Here is a 19,489-nt window from a genome sequence, read left to right as displayed (position 1 = left end):
GGTCATATTATTACCAACAAAGAGAAAAAGAAAATAATGTAATTAAAATTGTAAGGATTTTATTTGTAATCATTAGTTTAATAATTTTTTAGGAAATTTTGTTTTTTTTTGTAAGACCTTTATTTATTTATTTTATTTTCGCTAACAAAACTCAAACTATTCTTTTTAGTAGTGATATTGATAATTCTTTTATTTTACCATTTTAGGAGAATAATTATATGTTCCAGAAACAAGTAAGATTGCATGAGTTTGACAAAATTGATGTTTTTCTTATTTTTCCATGGGAAGAAATCTGTGTGAAATTTATTATGTTAGAAAAAAGTGTAGTGATATTACAAAAATATATTTAAATTTTGAGGGAGGTGATAAAGATCAAAACATTGAAGTGCAGACAGGTGTAGATATCAAATTAATAGTTAAGCCATATTAAAATATTTTAAAACTAATATTTGGATAACCCACTCACGTTTTAAATCGAAAAGGTGTCGAAGGATATTGTCCCCGCCGGCAACAGCACCGCCTTCAGCCCACATGCCATGATGCCATAGCCACTCAACCTAAACTTTCTCATTCATTCTTACAAACATCAAATTTCTCATTCCCCAATGCCAATAACATCGTCTTTAACATATTTCTCGTACAAATTTCCTTAGTTTTGGTCTCTGTTGCCGTTCTTATTTCTTTGTAACGATGAACACAATTGCCCTTATTCGCAACCGGGCCATGAAATCCATTCGCAGGATTCTCATCAGTTCTCGGAACTCATCGCCTTTTCTGTCTACACCTGCAAATTCAGGTCATGCTCCTCCTATTGCTGGCAATTCCCCGAGACCCCGTTTCAATCATCACCAGCCTTTGCAAATGCATCGCATAAAGGGTATTACGCAGAAAGTTTTAGGCTTGCCCTATTCGAATTTCGCCCCTTTAACAATGCCCTTTATTTTAATCACGTCCAACAGGGACGTATCTACCTTCAAGGTTCGAAATTGCTCAACCTCTGTGGAGAGCCGTGGCCATGACAACAATTTTGAGAGGATTTACGTACAGGGTGGCATGAATAACGTGAAGCCCTTGGTGGTGGAAAGTTCTCACGAGGATGTTACAGACGAGAGAAATTTAGGTGGTGAAGTGAATGCGAGTGTGGGGAAGAGTAAATGGGAGGAGTCAGACGTGGAAAAACAAGCATGGAAGTTGTTGCAGGGAGCCGTTGTGACTTATTGTGGCAACCCTGTGGGAACTGTGGCGGCAAATGATCCTGGTGACAAGCTACCCTTGAATTATGATCAGGTCTTTCTCAGGGATTTTATCCCATCAGCACTTGCTTTCTTGCTTAGAGGAGAAAGTGAGATTGTCAAGAACTTTCTTCTTCACACATTGCAGTTGCAGGTAATCTACCCTTTTAAAGTCAGACACCTAATGATTCAATCACGGGCTTCATCACTTGAATAACTTCTATGTAGGAAGAATAAGAACTGTGGACAACACAAAATGATTTTAATGATTTAGTAGTTTTTAATAAACTCTGATAATAGTGGAAAATGTTATAGAAAAAGCTAGTTGCTAGCTATGAAAAGGATTGTCAAATTAAACAAACGTTTGTTTGTGTTTCTGGCAGACATAGTACTAAAACAACCTTAGTAAGGGCAGATACACACTGTATTCTATGATAACTCAGAATATTATGTAAGTTTCTATTATGCTCATGGAAATAGGCCAGAAATCACATATAATCAAGAATGTTTTGAAGACTCACACTGTATTCTATGATAACTCAGAATATTATGTAAGTTTCTATTATGCTCATGGAAATAGGCCAGAAATCACATATAATCAAGAATGTTTTGAAGACTCACACTGTATTCTATGATAACTCAGAATATTATGTAAGTTTCTATTATGCTCATGGAAATAGGCCAGAAATCACATATAATCAAGAATGTTTTGAATTATATATATGCATTATTTATAATGTTTTTATTTATTTTCTTCTTATTTCTTTATATAATATGAAAATTGTTGAAGTTGTCAATTCCGAGTAGAGTGTCTTTCTTTTTCAATTAGACGATGAAGAAGATGATAAAATGTCCTAAATGAATTTGATCCTCTTTTACTTTTTATTTATTTTAGATAAATGGATTAGATTCAATTTGTATTTGGTAAGAATATATTTAAATTGTTATATTTTGCTAATCTTGTTAAAGATAATTTTAAATAGATAATTTATAATGATTTTCAATATATATATATATATATATATATATATATATATATATATATATATATACACACTTTTTTTTTTATTATACGTGATGTAATGTCCGTGTTGTGTTGCTAGCACTCCTTTTTGGATGAATATATTTTACAGTTCAGTGTTTTGTCTGTAATTGATTGATCCTGAAAGAAAGTGATTTTTTTGTAGCAAGATTCATATAGTGTTTAAAATTTTTTTGAGAACTGATTGTTAATATTATACATTTTTGTTAAAAGAGTTGGGAGAAAACAGTGGACTGCTACAGTCCAGGGCAGGGCCTGATGCCTGCAAGTTTCAAAGTTAGAACTGTAGCTCTGGACGAAGATAAACGTGAAGAAGTTTTAGATCCTGATTTCGGGGAATCAGCTATTGGTCGCGTTGCACCTGTAGATTCAGGTGAGCAGTTGATTATTTAGCAGTTTCTTAAATACTTCCCATAGAGGAATATGTTGAAAATTGCTAGAGTTGTACATACTCAATGAGAACTCTGGAAAATATTATTTGAGTAGTATGGAAAAGAACTTTCATTTATTAATTCTGTTTTTGTTTTCTCGATAGGATTGTGGTGGATCATCCTCTTGCGGGCTTACGGGAAGCTCACAGGAGATTGCAGCTTGCAAGAAAGGGCTGATGTTCAAACAGGCTTAAAAATGATCCTTAACTTGTGTTTAACAGATGGTTTCGATATGTTTCCTTCGCTCCTAGTCACTGATGGTTCTTGCATGATAGACAGGAGGATGGGGATTCATGGTCACCCCCTTGAGATCCAAGTAAGTTTGACATGCTATATACTTTTTCATTCTTCTGCTGTTCTTTGTGTCTGTTCTGTTAAAAATTGAACAATGCTCTGTATTACACATTTGAAATTGCCCAAGTCAATGCATCTATCATTTTATGCTCCCGTTCCATTGATATATATTATTTTAGTGCATATGCTTCAGCTCACATTAATCTGTCTGCTAAATAAAGATAAAACTCTGAATTCAGGCAACGTGATTTCTGCAATGTACTTCTACTTTTTCACATATTATCCTTCCATTTAGCTGTGGCAGTTTTACTTTTCAGGCATTATTTTACTCAGCTCTTCGCTGCTCACGTGAGATGCTTGTTGTAACTGAGGGAACTGATAATCTTATTAGAGCTATTAACAACCGGCTCAGCGCTTTGTCATTCCACATTAGAGAATACTATTGGGTGGACATGAAAAAGATGAATGAAATATACAGGTATAAAACAGAAGAGTACTCCATGGATGCCATCAATAAATTCAACATCTATCCAGAGCAAATTCCACCGTGGTTAATGGATTGGATTCCAGAAGAAGGTGGATATCTGATTGGGAATTTGCAGCCAGCTCACATGGACTTCAGGTTTTTCACACTTGGAAATCTTTGGTCCATCGTATCGTCATTGGGCACCCCAAGACAGAACCAGGCTACATTAAATCTGATAGAAGCAAAATGGGATGATCTTGTGGGCCATATGCCTCTTAAGATATGTTATCCTGCCTTGGATAATGAAGAGTGGCGCATAACTACTGGCTCTGACCCAAAGAATACGTGAGTTCATACCATAATTTTCCTTTTTGTTGTTTGCAGACCTGAGAGTTTTGATTCTTTTTTAATATGAAGTACATTTGTTGAATTCCATTTTCATTATTTGTTAGTCTTTGTATTCAGAATTGCGAATTCCATTTTTATTATTTCTTAGTCTTTGTAATCAGAATTGCTTGTACTGTGTGCATCTTAACCTAAACACCGTGCTTAACTTTTGCAGCCCTTGGTCATATCACAATGGTGGATCTTGGCCAACCCTTCTGTGGCAGGTAAATTTTTCCTGATGGCAATGGGTGTATTTTAAGGAAAGCTAAGACTCGTTGTTGGCTATTCTCTTTGGCCTGTGTCTTACCACCTAAACCTTTGAACTCAATGGGTAATAATAATAAGCATGGCAGGAATACATACCAGGTCACCAATAGAAACTCATTCTACTATAATGCGGTAAAGTGGAAATTAAAATCATACACTGCAGAACCTGAAGTAAGGGAAAAATATCCAGAGAGATTATTTCCTCGGTTTGTTAATTGAGAGCAAAAGATTTTATAAATCAAACAAAATTATTTTCCAGTTTTGTTGCTGGGACCTTGCATGTCAACTGTCAAGTCATGAACTGTTGCTTTAATTTCTGATATATTCCCTTGTACCTCATCTCATATTCAGTTCACGCTGGCATGCATCAAAATGGGGAGGACTGAACTTGCCCAGAAAGCAGTTGCTTTGGCTGAGAAAAGACTGCCAGTTGATTCTTGGCCCGAATACTATGATACACGCACTGGAAAATTTATCGGAAAACAAGCCCGGATGTATCAAACATGGACCATAGCTGGTTTCCTTACATCCAAGATGCTTTTGAAAGATCCTGAGACGGCATCCAGGTTATTTTGGGAGGAGGATTATGAGCTTCTAGACATATGTGTTTGTGGACTTAGCAAGAATGGCAGGAAAAGATGTTCCCGTGGTGCTGCCAGGTCTCAGATTCTTGTATGATGAAAACTTAGTGTTGTCTGAAATTCATAGAGTTCAGGGGATCATTGGTATATGCTTATAGTAAAAGTTACATAGGAAGGTTAACATATTCTGCATTGGTATAATTATTGTTAAGAAGGCGTTCCTTTGTTCTAGATGGCAATTCTTACTTTATTTTAACAATGAGGAAATAGAAGGTTACAAGTACGTCCTCTTGTTGTATATGAACTAATATTCACATTGATTTATTTCACACTATACAGTCGCTCCTTTTCAGCATTTTGTAAGAGTTTCTTTATCTCCCAATACAAATGTTTTACCTTGCTCTGGTGCGTGTTTGACTTCACTTTCTCATCACTGGTCTTAAGATTAAAGGACATTACTAATCATATAGTCAAGGTTGCCGTATAGGATGTTTGCAGAGAACAGTGGCTGTAACACTAGCAAGATTAATGATTCACAGTTTAGTTTAAAAGGACGCATTACAAGGTAAATTATAATTATACCCCTTGACTAGAACATAATAGACATTGTGAAAGAAGTTCAGAAACTTATCGAGTGATAATTTCAGTAGTTATTTTTTGTTAAAAAAAATAAAATAAAATCTCTAGGAGTGCAATATCCGAAGAACTTGAGAAACAATAGGGAACCACATACAGGAACAGTTTTGAAAGCCATATTGAATTGAGAAGAAGAATACAAGAATATGAGAAAAGTCAATTGCATGTCTTCACATAAGGTCAGAGTTGCTTATATAGCAAAACTGATCAACTAACTCATACCAGAGTTAACCCCTTACTATTGACTTACTGCAGCCTAGTCCTAACCGACTAATGGCTATACAAATTTCCTAACATGCCCTTCCCTTGAAAGAATCCTTGACCTCAAGGATGGAAGGTTAGGTATTTCTTTTTCAAACCGTAGTAGTATTTCCAAGTTGCATCTTCTAGAAGCTGGTTTTTCCATTTCACAAGGCCTTTAGTAACAGGCATGCCTCTTCTTCTAGCTATCATACGATACGTTCAGGCTCCTTTTCCGCAAAAATATTTCTTCCTGGTAAAGATAAGTGGCAGTAGCCAAGTTGCCCCATGTTTCTTAAGTTCAGAGACAAGCCTGTAGGCTACACTACCAATGCAGTAAGAGGCTAAAATATTTAGGACTCAGTTTAGAATTGTCCCTGAATGCCATTGATGCCTGTCTATAAGGATGTAGCTTCACATAGTGTTAGGAATTCTTGAGATCAAGAATTCATATTATAGGAACAATCCTACAGTAACACTCAAATTAAACATCCAACAATTACATAGATAGATTTACTGGATTACAAGTCTAAAAACATTCAACAGCCTCCAAGGGAAGAGTTCCGTTCACACATGATAGCACCTGTTCTAAAACAACAATAAAAAACCAGCCCTGCAGGAGGAACCATTTCCCCCCTTAAAAGACAACCATACTAAATGAAATCACTCCCTCTAACCACCCATAAACCGTCCCCCTAACAACTGTTTAATAACTTATAATTTTTAACTTTTTTCCTGACATACACTTTAAAAGGCTTATCAATACTCCCCAGATTCATAACAACCTTGTCCTCAAGGTGGAAATCTGGATATTGATCACAAATGGTTCCTTCATCTTCCCATGTAACAACTTCAGGTCCTTCTGTTTGCCACTGAATAAGGAGCTGAGGAACCGAGATACTATGATACTGCTACACCCTACGATCCAAGACTTTAAAGGAAAAACAACTGAGTTCTGGCATGTGAAGTTCAGTTGGAAGGTTCTGATCGATTGGATGAGTGCCAATAGCCAGCTTAAGTCGGGAGACATGAAAAGCAGGATTAATCCAAGTTGTCTCTAGCAACTGAAGGCGAAAAACGACGGGACCCACCTGTTTAAGCACCAAAAAAGGACAATAATATTGGGGTGCAAGCTTGGGATGTAGCCTAGTTGGCATAGATAATTACGTATAGGGACGGATTTTCAAAAAGACCCAATCCCCAACCTTGACCAAAGACGATCTTCACTTCTTGTTGGCAGACTATACTCTTGTGCCCTTCCTAGATGATATTTCAATTGGAGAAGAGCTTCATCTCTAGTCATAAGATCCTGTGCCGCAACTTCAACAGCAGTTTCCCCAGGAACAAAACAAGTGATAGCCGGAGGAGCATGACCATAAACAATTTCAAAAGGTGTACACCTAGTAGATCCTTGAAAACTAGTGTTATACTAGTATTCAGTCCAAGGAAGGACAACCACCCAGCCCTTTGGTTGCTCTGAACTGAAACATCTTAAGTAAGTCTCCAACATTCGTTGATTGACCATCTGTCTTCGGATGATAGACTGTACTCATCAACAACTTGGTGCCTCGAAGTCGAAATAATTCTTTCCAAAACAAACTCAGAAATATAGGATTCCTATCACTAACAATAGATGTAGGAATGCCATATAACCACACAATCCAAGGGAGGAATGCCATGTAACTGCACAATCCAAATGGCGTCACTACATGCTCATAGTATCCCTATGAGTCCTAAAAGCTATCTTGTACACATCCAAGGGATCCATCTTCACTTGGTTATAACCAGACCGAAGGTCAATCTTGGATAAGATTGAAGATCCAGGAAACTCATCTAACAAATCATCTAGTAAGGAAAACTTATTCTTCAAAGTGTTCTTATTAAGTTCCTTGTAATCAATACAAAATCTACATGATCCATCTTTTTCACCCACCGAAATCACTGAACTAGTAAAAAGACAGGTACTATTTTGAATGAATAGAGTTGTAGAACTGAAATGTGCTCCCCTGCCGCTAAGGCTTTATTGAATTGTTGAGCCTTGGTAGACTTGCCACTATTATTTGATTATGGATTCCATGGTATCTTGTCAAAATTTCGAATTATGTCACCCAATGTAATTAGCCACTCTATCCCTAACACCAAATCACAACAGCCAAGTGGGGTTACAAGCATGTCTGAGGTTCCTTGATTTGTCACCCCAATTTCTGAGCCATGTCAACATCCAGAAAATTGTGTGTGGATCCACTGTCAATCAAGATGTTTAGAGGCTTCTTTTGCTTGTATCATGTGATTCACATGATTCTGAAATTTACCACACCGGTCAACACATTCATGATATTTGAGGAGAGTTCTGATCAGAGCAATTAAAAGAACTACCAACAGGGTCTACCTATTCACATAAGTCCTCCTTTCCCTGAACCTCCAAAACATCCACCTAAATCTTTTTATGTGTCAAACTATGCTCTTGCGAATATAGCACATCACATAAATTATACTTAATAAACACGACTCACACAAATAAATGGACTCTTCAATTCACTATGGTTATTTTCATAGAATCTTGGTAACTTTTAAATAGGTACAAATAAGACCTTAGACAAAATATAAATAATAAAAACTAAAAAACAAAATATTAACTCACTTAAAATAAAAACAATTACTTAATCTATCTCTATCTTATATCTAACAAAATAAAATAATACTGTATAAATGAAAAATTATAACTATCTATCTCTGTTTTATCTTTATCAAAATCAAACTAAATATTACTATACCCAAACTAATAAAATAAGATTCAAACAAAATTATTAATAAATCATTAAAATTTAAGTTTATCTCAACATAAATAACATAGGTTTTTTGCTCTTCTTTCACTTATATAAATAGGGGTTAAACTCCTGTTATTTCTGACCTTAGGACTAGTTCCCATATTAGAACCATAACCAAAGTTAGGAGCAGTCTTAGTAGGATTAATCTAGGCGACAAGTTTAGATCTGAGATTCCTTTCTGAGGCTTAGGTAGCACAACGGATTGAATAGAAGGGGAATTGGCTGGTTCATACATTCTTGCCAAGGTAAAGGCTCGTCTCACTGCAGTAGGCTGAAATATCCTAACCAACATGTGGATTTATTTCTTTAAATCCCCTAAAAAGCAACTCAACATATAGTCCTCACTAAGATTCCGTCTCATCACGGTTGAATCAAAGTCCTCGTGTACTCAGACACAAATTTCTTCTGCCACAAAGAACCTCATCAACTCAGCTATAGGTTCATCACAAACTTGTCCAAACTGCTAATGAGTAATCTTGTATATTAGGTTCAAGAAATCATTGTAGAATAATGTGCTAACCTGACCAAAGCCATATGCCATTACAAAGCGTGTCCCCCATATGACAATTGCAAGTTTGACTCGAACATTGTCAGGCGTATTATCATTTAAGAAGTAGTTTTCGCATTGAAATTTCCTTGATGGATAGCTTATCCAGGAAAAGGAGGGAAATTGATTCTTGCCAATCTTGTTCCACAACAATATGAAGAATGATGGTTCTCACCTCTAGAATTAACTCCACTGGAATTGCCGCAAACATCATCAAAATTTTGCCTGACCAATTCTTGAATTTGATCTTTAAAAGAATCACCCAAGGTTTTTTTCATTGAACCCACAAGCTCTAGGAAAAGCGATTCTAATCTTGTACACGTGTTCTTCCAAATCTTTAATTGTCACTGCATTATGGATACCCTCTGCATAGCTGATACTGTGAATGGACTGTTAAGGCTTGAGGACAATGGGGAACCACGTAAAGAAACTATTTCGAAAGTTATAATACAAGAATATGAGATAATTCAATTACATGTCTTCACATAAGGTAAGAGTTGCCTTATATAGCAAAACTGACCAACTAACACCTCAGAGTTAATCCTTCACTATTGACTTACTGAAGCCTAGTCCTAACTGATTAATGACTATTCAAATTTCCTAACATGTATATATTTATGTTCCGGACTTCAGGCCAAGTTCATAAAAGGCCAATTATGCTAGTTGCCAGAAGAGTTCTCAATTACATGAGCTTATTCAGAACATGTGTTTTTGAAATTTCAAGGTCTGTATCCATCCCCAAACCTGTATCATGGTATCATTGTGACACAAATAAGAGAGTTGGTTGCATGGACATTTTTGGAAGATGGTGTTTACTGAGAAGTTACAGTCCTCATTTTCAATTCAACCTTGGTGGTAAAAAGCTATCTTCATAGCATCCGATTGGATGAACTGTTTGCCCCTTAGGATTTAACCATTTAGCCAATGATATTTTAATATTCTTCTTGATAAGAGCTCAATTAAAGAGGCATGTGTTTTGTTTGAAGAAATGCCCCATAGAAATGTGGTCACATAAATGCCATCATCACTGGAAACAACTTGTGCAACCACTATAAGCATGCATGGAGTGTCTTTCTTCAAATGTTCGGAGATGGGTCTTAGCCCATTGAGTTCACCATATCTGCTATTTTGAAGTCATGCAGGGTTTGAAAGCTCTTTGTGTGGTCAATTAGCTCATACTTTGGCCATCAAGATTGGTGTCCTAGGATGATCCATATATGCTGACAATGCACTCATAGACATGTATGCCACTTGCTGGATGCCATGGATGACACAAAAATGGTTTTTGAGGTTATCACAACCAAACTTATGACTGTCGGACTACTTTGACCATTGGATACACTCAGAGCAGAAGCATGCGATGGTCTTAGAATTTTCTGTCAAATGTTTCTGGTATGCTTTTTCTTAATTCTTCTTGTCTAAGTCATCTATTTTTACTTAATTGTTTTATTTATTAGTTTTCTAAATTAGCACAGCACAATTTCTTGTTGACAAACAGGAGGAAGGATTTAACTTCTCAATCCCGCCACTTGTGCCTTTATTGGTTTTGGTTTTTAGGGCAAGTATGGAGTTGAGTCCAACCTTTCTGTTATGAATTCCATGCTGCACATAGTGTCATTATGTTTTCAGAGGCAAACCAATTATTATCTGAAATGACTGGAAAGACATCATCACATTGAATGCTTTGATAGCTGGATTTATATAGTCAAGATTGTTTCTCCTTTACTAGTGAGGTAGATGCATGTACTAACTTAGCAGTTCTATCTTGTGGCCAACAGCTTCACATTGTAATAGTTCATACAGGCCTTGATAACAACTTGGAAATATCCAATGCTCTAACTTATATGTATGCCAAGTGTGGAAATACAGTTGATTCACAAGAAATATTTAACAAATGTAAAGCATAAATTTGGTCTCTTGGACTTCAATGGTGAGTGGCCATGGGGATCATGGATATGGTTGAAAAGCAGTTGAACTTTTCAATGAAATTGTAGGATCAGATATTAAACCAGATAGGATGCTGTTTATCACAATTGCTTGTAGCCATGCTGGACTAGTGGGTGAAAGTCTGCGACATTTTAGATTAATGACTAACTGTTATCTTATAGTTCTGAAAAAGTGAAACAAACTAATTGAGAACATACAATTTGAGGCAGATGGGTCTATGTGAGAGGCTTATAAATTGCAAAATGAACTCAGTGTGACCAAATTAGCAGGTTATAAGGAACTTATGCCTTGATATAAAATATTTATGCTGCTGAAGCCACAACTAGACTGATTTTTCTAGCTTGAAAAACTGAAGTGAAGTGTTAAAAATAAAAGTGACTTAAAAGGAGTTGGATTGATCTGAGACTAGGTCTGCAGTTTTGTTGTTGGATCGTTACAAAACTTTTACAAAAGTGGTAAAAACAATCAAACTTTATATGATTAAAAAAACATTTTAACCCTAACAAGTAAACCTATTTAAACTGTTTTGCTGTTATTGTTATATTAAATTTTGTTACAAAGCATTACAATCATATAATTTATTTATCTTTGTTGATCAGTCATGTGTACATTTTTAATAGTTGGTTTTACTATAATTTTCTTTTCTATTAATCTAATATTTTATTGAGAATATAAAATTAATTTTTTTAGTTAAAAAAGGGTTCAAACTGCTGTTAGAAGAAAGATAAGAAAGTATTAAATATGTTTTTGGTAAAATGTTGGAACTCAAAATTAATAAAATAATTCTATATCTTGTTTAAATTTTAAATAAATAATTTATTGGGTTATATTTAAAATAAGTGTTTTTTTATATTTTATTTCAAAAGCCTAAAACCTACAAAAGAAATTACATAGAAAAAAAGTAACTCAGAAAAATAACAACATACTTGTTTATAAGAAAGAAGTTGTTTTAATATAATTTTTTTTTTCATCTTAATTGTTTTAATTATTAAAAAATAAGTTGTTTAGTTAAATTTTATCCTACACTCTCAATAATTCTAATAAAACTATAACTTTTAACAAGTTTATTTTAACAAAATCTTAGTAATCTGGTTGAACGATCTTGCACATTATATTATATATTTTTTTTTCTAAATTTATATTTACAAAAAAATATTTCTTAAATATACTTTTAAATATTTTCATACAATCAAACCTTAACAAATATAAAGATCCTATCATTTCTTAAATATTCTTTAAACATTGGAATGATTTGTGTCTCAGCTCTATATCAACTCCAATTTATTTATTTTATTAACTCCAAAGCAAACCATAAATAGTCCATACTGAACTTGCATTACCATTGTGCTTAATTGTTTCTTCCCAATGCTATATTTATGTTTCCCAAATTGTGGGATTATTTTTATGGCCTTAATTGTTATTTTTTTTTTCCTTTCTTTAATTTACAATTGAAAGAGATTGATATTGATTTTCTCCACCCAAATTTCTCAAGATTTCATCAAACAATTTGTAGGAAACCCTTTTTTTTTTTTACATATTTTGTACCTTTTTATACTTATTATAAATTTTTCTTAGCTGAGTTGTAACAAAAGAAAAAGTATTCCGATAATTAAATATATGCTGCTGAAGAATAATTAACAGTGCATTGGAATGTGAAGCCTGCTCAAGAAGAGACTAGTATCTTCACATTCCCGCCAACTGCATATATAAAAGACTTTCTCTCTTATTCCGTTCCGTTTAAATTTCCGCGACTTATACAAACCCTAAACCAAGAGTACAATGGCGCCGAAGCCTAAAACCGAAGGTGCCTCGGCCTCTGCTGCTTTTTTCAAACCCGGTACTGTGGTGGAAGTTAGCTCTGAGGATGAAGGCTTCCGTGGCTCCTGGTTTTCTGGCACCATCATCCGCCATCTTGCTTCTGACAGGTTTCTGGTAGAGTACCACAACCTGATGGCAGACGATAAAAGCTCAAAGAATTTAAGGGAAATCTTGCATATACGTCAACTGCGGCCCATTCTCCCACCGGAGACAGGCCAAATATTCAAATTTGGGGATGAGGTTGACGCATTCTACAATGACGGTTGGTGGGAGGGCTTTATAACTGAGGAATTAGAGAATGACAAATTTGCAGTGTATTTCAGGGCGTCCAAGGAGCAATTAGTGTTTTCCAAAGAACAACTCAGAATCCACCGAGAATGGTTCGATCACAAATGGGTCCCACCACTCCAGCAGGCATATTCATCTTTTAATTTTATTTATATATTCCGGGCCATAATCTGAAAATTTTAAACTATTGGAGTGAGTAGGCCTAATTTGGTTATAGTTTAATGTTATGACGACAGTGTTGTTAATTACAGAAAAATGATGAATCTAATGAAGCTGCAAAACCAGATGAATTTGTCCAAGGAGCTACAGTCGAGGTTAGCAGTGATGAAGATGGGTTCAGTGGAGCTTGGTTTGAAGCCACTATTGTTGAGATAAAGGGAAATGACAAGTTCGTTGTTGAGTACCAGACTCTGTTAGCCGATGATGATTCTAATCTTTTGAGAGAAGAGATTGATGTCTTTCACATAAGGCCTCCTCCGCCCAACAATAATGCTGACGGTCAATTCAAGCTTCTTGACGAAGTCGATGCCCTGTACAATGACGGTTGGTGGGTGGGTGTGATTTCAAAAGTTCTTGCTGACTCCAAGTATGTGATTTACTTCAGGTCTTCTAATGAGGAACTAGAGTTTCATCACTCTCATTTGAGGCTGCATCAGGACTGGATTCATGGAAAATGGGTTATGCCTTCTAAGGTATATACGGTATTTGCTGAAACTCTGTGATCATGCATGCATGTTGTGACTTTTTTTAAGAATTTCACATGACAGCTTATAGTAAAAAGTAGTTTGACATTCATTTCAGTCTCTAGTAAATCTTTATGTTAGATTTCATTACTTCTGAAGGCTAGGAGAGGTAGGCACCAGTTATATATCTTGATTGAAAAAGTATATTCTCATGTTAAATTCACATGTGAAAATTCAGCATATGAATGTTCATTGTCATCTAATTTGATGGTTTTATCTGGAAAATTTGCATTTAATCATGTTAGGATGATTACCAACATAAATAACTCAGTGACTAGGTTTAGTAGGTCGGAATCAAGATATTAAATAGTGCCACATTAGAGGTGTAGTGAGACAATTATTGGGATTTCAATTTCTAAACTTGAAAAAATAGTGAAAATGATAGAGACTTGAAATTAGAAGATGATGATTGATGATTCCCATTTGAAAACTTGTACTTGAATTTTGTAGTTATATTTAATTGTAAGTTTTTTGGGGCCTTCTGGCACTAGGGTAACGTAGTTTTTTTATATTTTATGTGTTTAATCCACCTGTGCCTTTCTATATTAAATTTGAATGTCACACTTTGATTAGCCTTGATCATTTTTGAGCATTCATACGTATATACTATGCTGGCATAAGCTATTTTTTTTTTTAGAATTGCTGCTATATGCTATCCTACTATAATGTTTTGGGGTCAGCTGCTATATTGTTCTTTAAAGGAACAATATCCAAACTTGTTCCAAATTTACTCTACGTTGATGATAGTCGGCTTAGTTTCCCATCAACCTCATCCAAAGACGCATGTATATTGTTCTTTGCAAGATCAATAAACTTGCTCCAAAATTTAATCTGAACCTGTGGCTGTCAGCTTAGGTTTGCATCCACATCGGATGAATCATGTTGTGACCTGAGACAATGGGTTCAGGGATGTCATAAAACAATAATGAGTAAAAAGGGTACCTGCATATCTAATAAACAAGTAGAGTGAAACAAAAACTTTTGAGGTATGGTAAGTAATCTTTGTTTGGCAGCGATGTATTGGTTGTGATACCAAAAGGAATGTTTGGTTATACTGATATGTGATATCAGTAGAATTAATATATTCCTCATGACTTTTTAGTAGTAGATTATTAACGTTGTTGATCACTATTTTACCTTAACATAGTGATCAAGGTTGTTCTAGACTGAAGGTGTTTTTTCTTTAATTATTCATCCATTCTAATCTCAATTCGCTAAAATTAAGATGATACTTGAGATTAAAAATAGAGAAATATGGTTTTAGAGGACTTAATGGATCCTTCTCTTGTTCTACTATTTATATTGATAAAGAGTTAATATAGTAGGGAGATGGAGACTCTCCTAGACTACTAGGTACCATAAATAGAGATAACCCACACATTACTCCCTACTTTAGTCCTTCCAACTTCACTAACATAAATAGACTTAATAATTATTCCAACACTCTCCTTCAAGTTGAAGCATACATCCCCTTAAGGGTTTGGTCAAGACATCAGCGAGTTGTCATTTGATCCAACAAACTCAGTACATATTTCTTTTGTCAACAACTTTTTGCGAACAAAATGACAATCAATTTCTATATGTTTAGTTTTCTCATGAAACATTGGATTTGATGCAATGTAGAGAGCAACTTGATTATTGCAATACATCTTGGATGTCATAGAAGTTAAGCTCTTGAAGGAATTGTTTCACCCATATAAGTTCACACATTAGTGACGTCATTGCCCTATATTCAGGCCACTACATTATGTTTATTACTTTTCTAAAAAATAATATTTCTTACTTTTCTATAAAATAATGTTTCCTCCAAGAAAAATACAATATCCCTTAGTAGACCATCTATCAATAGGCAAACCTGCCCAATCTGCATCTCAGTATTCAAAGTTCGAAATTCTTCTTCTATCTTCATATAACAACCTTTGCTCGGGGGCCTTTTTAAAGTACCTTAGAATGCAAATGATAGCACTCCAATGGCTAACATATGGAGCCTGCATGAATTGACTAACCACTCCAACTGCAAAAGATAGATCACGCCTTAATAGTGAGATAAATCAGTTTTTCAACCAACCTCCTATATTTTTTTGGATCGAAGAATAATTCGTCTTCTTCTATCTCTAATTTTTTATTTGGGTTCGTAGGACTGTGTACTAGTCTACAATCAATCATACATGTTCCTTTGAGAGATTACAACTCCATATTTTGACTGAGCTATTTCAATGCCCAAAAAGTATTTGAGGCTTCCAAGATCTTTGGTTTGAAAATGTTTACAATAGTATCATTTCTTGTAATGACTATATCATTAACATATATTGTTAAGTAAACACATTTCCTAAGAGATGTATGATAGTAAAAGACCAAATGATCTGCTTCACTACTTAGCCTAGATTTTTGACCAATGGAGTTGAATTTTTCAAACCAAGCACGTGGTGATTTCTTGAGGCCATATAAAGCATGATGCAATTTGCATACTATACGAAACTTCCCCTGAGCAACAAACTCAAGAGGTTGCTTCATATAAACTTCTTCCTAATGATCATCATGGAGGAAGGTGTTTTTTATATCCAATTGATAAAGTGACCAATGACGAATTGTTGCTATTGCAAATAAGAGACGAATAGTAGTCATTTTGGCCACAAGAGAGAAAGTGTCACAATAACCAATGCCATAAATTGAGTGTACCCTTTTGCAACTAATTGGTTTTGAACTGATCAACTTCTCCATCATGACCGACTTTAATTGCACACTCATCAACAATCAACTGCCTTTTTGCCCAATAGAAGGGGTATGAGCTCCCAAATATTATTATGGTCAAGAGCTTGTATTTTTGAAATTATGGCTTGTTGCCATCAAGGATGATCAAGTGTTTTTTCATTCACATTTTTGGATATAACCATAAAAGACACCAAGGATAAAAGAGCACAATAGGAAGGCAATAATTTCTGATAGCTAAGAAAATTATAATGGGATGTGGATTTCGAGTTGAACGAGTACTTTTTCAGAGAGAAATGAGTTAACCTAGATCATCATCACCAAGAGTTGTGGTATTAAGTAACGAGCGAGAATAATCTGAACTAGGGGATTCACCATTTTCTTAGAGAATTAGACTATTCATCAAGGTCCTATGTGGATATCAATATGTGGAGATGATGGTTTAAGAGGACTTTGATCAAGACTTGGATTGACATAAATATTGGAAATTTGGATTCAACCATTGAATAGGAAGGGCCTACCACACAACATGAACATGTTGAACAAATAGAGAAAAGTAAGGAGTTTATTCAAAGAATGTAACATTGATAGACATGTAGTATTTCTTGGTTTCAGGAAAGTAACACTGGTACCTTTTTTGAGGTTGTGAATAATCCAAGAAGGCACATTTAATAGGTAAGCTGAAAGCTTGTCTAACCTTGGAGACATGTCACAAACAAAACATACACAATCAGAAACTTGAGGAGAAATGTGAAAGAGAGGATTATTTGGAAATAGAATGGAGGATAGAACCTTATGATTGAAAGAGGAGGATGGCATCTTGTCAATGAGAAATCATGCAGTTAAGATGACATTCCCCCAATGATGGATGGGAATATAGGCACCAAGAACAAGGGTACGAGCAGTTTCAACGAAGTGTCTATTTCTTCTTTCTATTATACCATTTTGTTGTGGTGTATAAAGACAAGTGGATTGATTACTTTGGCACTGTCATTTCTTAAGATTTTGATTACTTGATCGAATTGATTCTTGATCACATTCAGAAAAGATATGAAGATATGAAGATGGGTAACAATTTAGAATGGTCTTTCATAAGATAAACCCAAGTACATCTCAAATATTCATTAATGAATGTAATAAAATGCCTAAAATCATAAGATGAGATGACATTTTGATTGAGATTTTTTAGGAAAGGTAGATCTAACATGTTTCTCTAGTTGACATGACTCATATTCTAAGATTTGGAAACTACTAAGTTCAGGAAACATTTTTTTTTAAAATTTTGACAAATGAGGATGGTCAAACTGATCATGTAAACATTTTAGGACCAAGAGCAACAACATAGGACACATGTGGACAAGATCCAAAATGGTATAACTTTTCAGCTTCATATTCTTCTTTAGATTTAGGGAAAGAGACAGGGAGACTTGACCAACTCCCGTTGAGGAAGTTTTAGAACATTTACAAGGGTTATGAAATTATGTTTTTTCTTGAAAGGAGATTTTAAGAACAGAGAGGTATTACCAACTATGTGATCAAAAGCACTTGAGTTAATTATCATGAATTTTGACCTTCTATGGATTATGGATTGAGAAATGTAAAGTGTTGATGTATTTGGAGTTTGAGATATTTGTGTCAAGCTGTTAGACTTTAACCAACTCTTGATATTCGTTCTTAGTGAACTTGGAGTTGGAAATTTCAACCTTTTGGAGACATTGATTTTAGAAGGAAAACCATGCAAGGAGTATCAATTTTCTTGGGTGTGATCGATCTTTTTATTGTATATGCACCGAGGTCATCCTCGACCTCCACGTCCTCTCTTCTAGTGTCACATCTTTCTCTTCCTCGTGTTGAAACCATGACAAGTGGTTTCATACACTACTACTCCCTACTTTAATCCTTTTGACTTCACTAAATAAATAGACTTAATTATTCCAGCAATGATATATATGCCTTTGCCAAAAAGAACTCAGTTTAGGAGGAGAGTGATCTCTTGATTTGAAAGTCTTTTTTTAATAGACTTCTCTGCAATATCAAACTAATAATATGTATTTGATTGAGTTGTAACTCACTTGTTGTAGTTGATTAAGACGAGTAATTGATATACCGTTGAATTTCAAGTTATTGAATCATATAACACTAACTCATGCAAAAAATAATCTTTAGATGATTACTAGCTTTCAATGCTTTTGATTAAAAAATTTCAGGCGATGAAGTTGTGAACGCTGAAGATAACAAGAGGTAGAAGAAAAAACCCGGATTCGGTTCAGTTACTCGTCAGGGCTTACCAGTTTGTTTGGATCCAAACTCGAACTCATCTCACCGGATATGCTAATGATCACTTTAGATTCTGATTATGTAGTTTTGCTTTAGACATTGACCTTTGACATTTTCTGGTATAGCAAGTACATAATTCTCTCGATATTGCAATTTTTGCTTGTGTGCAGTCCTTTTCTGTCATATGATTTGCTACGTGCAACACGAATAATGTTTTACTAATGACAAATATCATGGATTGCATTGAATAACAGATAAGCCATAACAAGAAAAATGTTTTACTAAAAAAATGCTATTAGTATTCTTATAATTATTAGTATTATGTGTCGTGTATTGTGAGTATTTAGTTCGAATCAACGATGTGAAGAGCAGCACGCTATAGCTTTTCACTCCTGTAAACTAGAAAAGTTCAATGTGTTGCTTTAGCGCGACTTTCCTTTTCACGCACGCATTAATGTTGGTTTAGTTTGGCAATTAAAACTTGATAAGTGTAGGTTTGTAGGGCCTAATGCTTCTTTTAATTACGTTGATGTTAAACATCTTCCTAAATATTTAAAATTGATTACTTAATTATACCCAAAATAAAGATAAGCAAAAGAGTAAGGAAACTTGTATGTACATTACTTGCTCAGTTCAGATTCTTTGCTGCTGAAACATTATCTAAATGTTTAATGTCTCAATAGTTTCTATTTTCACCTAAGATCTCAAATAGGTCTTTTTCTTTTTCGGCGTCTCAATTGAGTCCTTAATTTTGTA

The 19,489-nt window shown here is 34.8% G+C and overlaps 1 protein-coding gene across 16 annotated transcripts; it reads left to right on the top strand.

Moving 5' to 3' along the window:
- Positions 1-449: 449 nt before the first annotated feature.
- LOC106769609 (alkaline/neutral invertase A, mitochondrial) lies at positions 450-18,890 on the top strand. Of its 16 annotated transcripts, none has more exons than XR_002669169.1 (9): positions 450-1,386; positions 2,488-2,647; positions 2,810-3,021; positions 3,317-3,810; positions 4,028-4,076; positions 4,471-4,778; positions 9,676-9,806; positions 10,086-10,343; positions 13,030-13,130. XR_002669169.1 is itself a non-coding variant. In XM_022785097.1 (9 exons), exons 1-9 carry the CDS (start codon positions 691-693, stop codon positions 13,261-13,263), a joined length of 2,298 nt encoding a protein of 765 aa, XP_022640818.1. In that variant the 5' UTR covers positions 451-690; the 3' UTR covers positions 13,264-13,390. The 16 variants fall into 16 exon arrangements, 9 of the variants coding, with proteins under 9 accessions (XP_022640818.1, XP_022640819.1, XP_014510779.2 ...); XR_002669168.1 differs by lacking the exon at positions 13,030-13,130 and adding an exon at positions 10,427-11,399; XR_002669167.1 differs by lacking the exon at positions 13,030-13,130 and adding an exon at positions 10,450-11,398.
- Positions 18,891-19,489: the final 599 nt, after the last annotated feature.

This window comes from Vigna radiata, chromosome 8, assembly GCF_000741045.1.
Source record: "Vigna radiata var. radiata cultivar VC1973A chromosome 8, Vradiata_ver6, whole genome shotgun sequence".
Lineage (NCBI taxonomy): Eukaryota > Viridiplantae > Streptophyta > Magnoliopsida > Fabales > Fabaceae > Vigna > Vigna radiata.
This window is presented reverse-complemented; position numbering and strand designations above follow the sequence as displayed.

Bases quoted from the DNA above. Each gene is read 5' to 3' on its own strand.
- LOC106769609 (XM_022785096.1), top strand. From the start codon at position 691: ATGAACACAATTGCCCTTATTCGCAACCGGGCCATGAAATCCATTCGC. The intron at 1,387-2,487 runs GTAATCTACCCT...TTTTGTTAAAAG, and splicing joins TTCACACATTGCAGTTGCAG to AGTTGGGAGAAAACAGTGGA. The intron at 4,077-4,470 runs GTAAATTTTTCC...TCTCATATTCAG, and splicing joins GGCCAACCCTTCTGTGGCAG to TTCACGCTGGCATGCATCAA.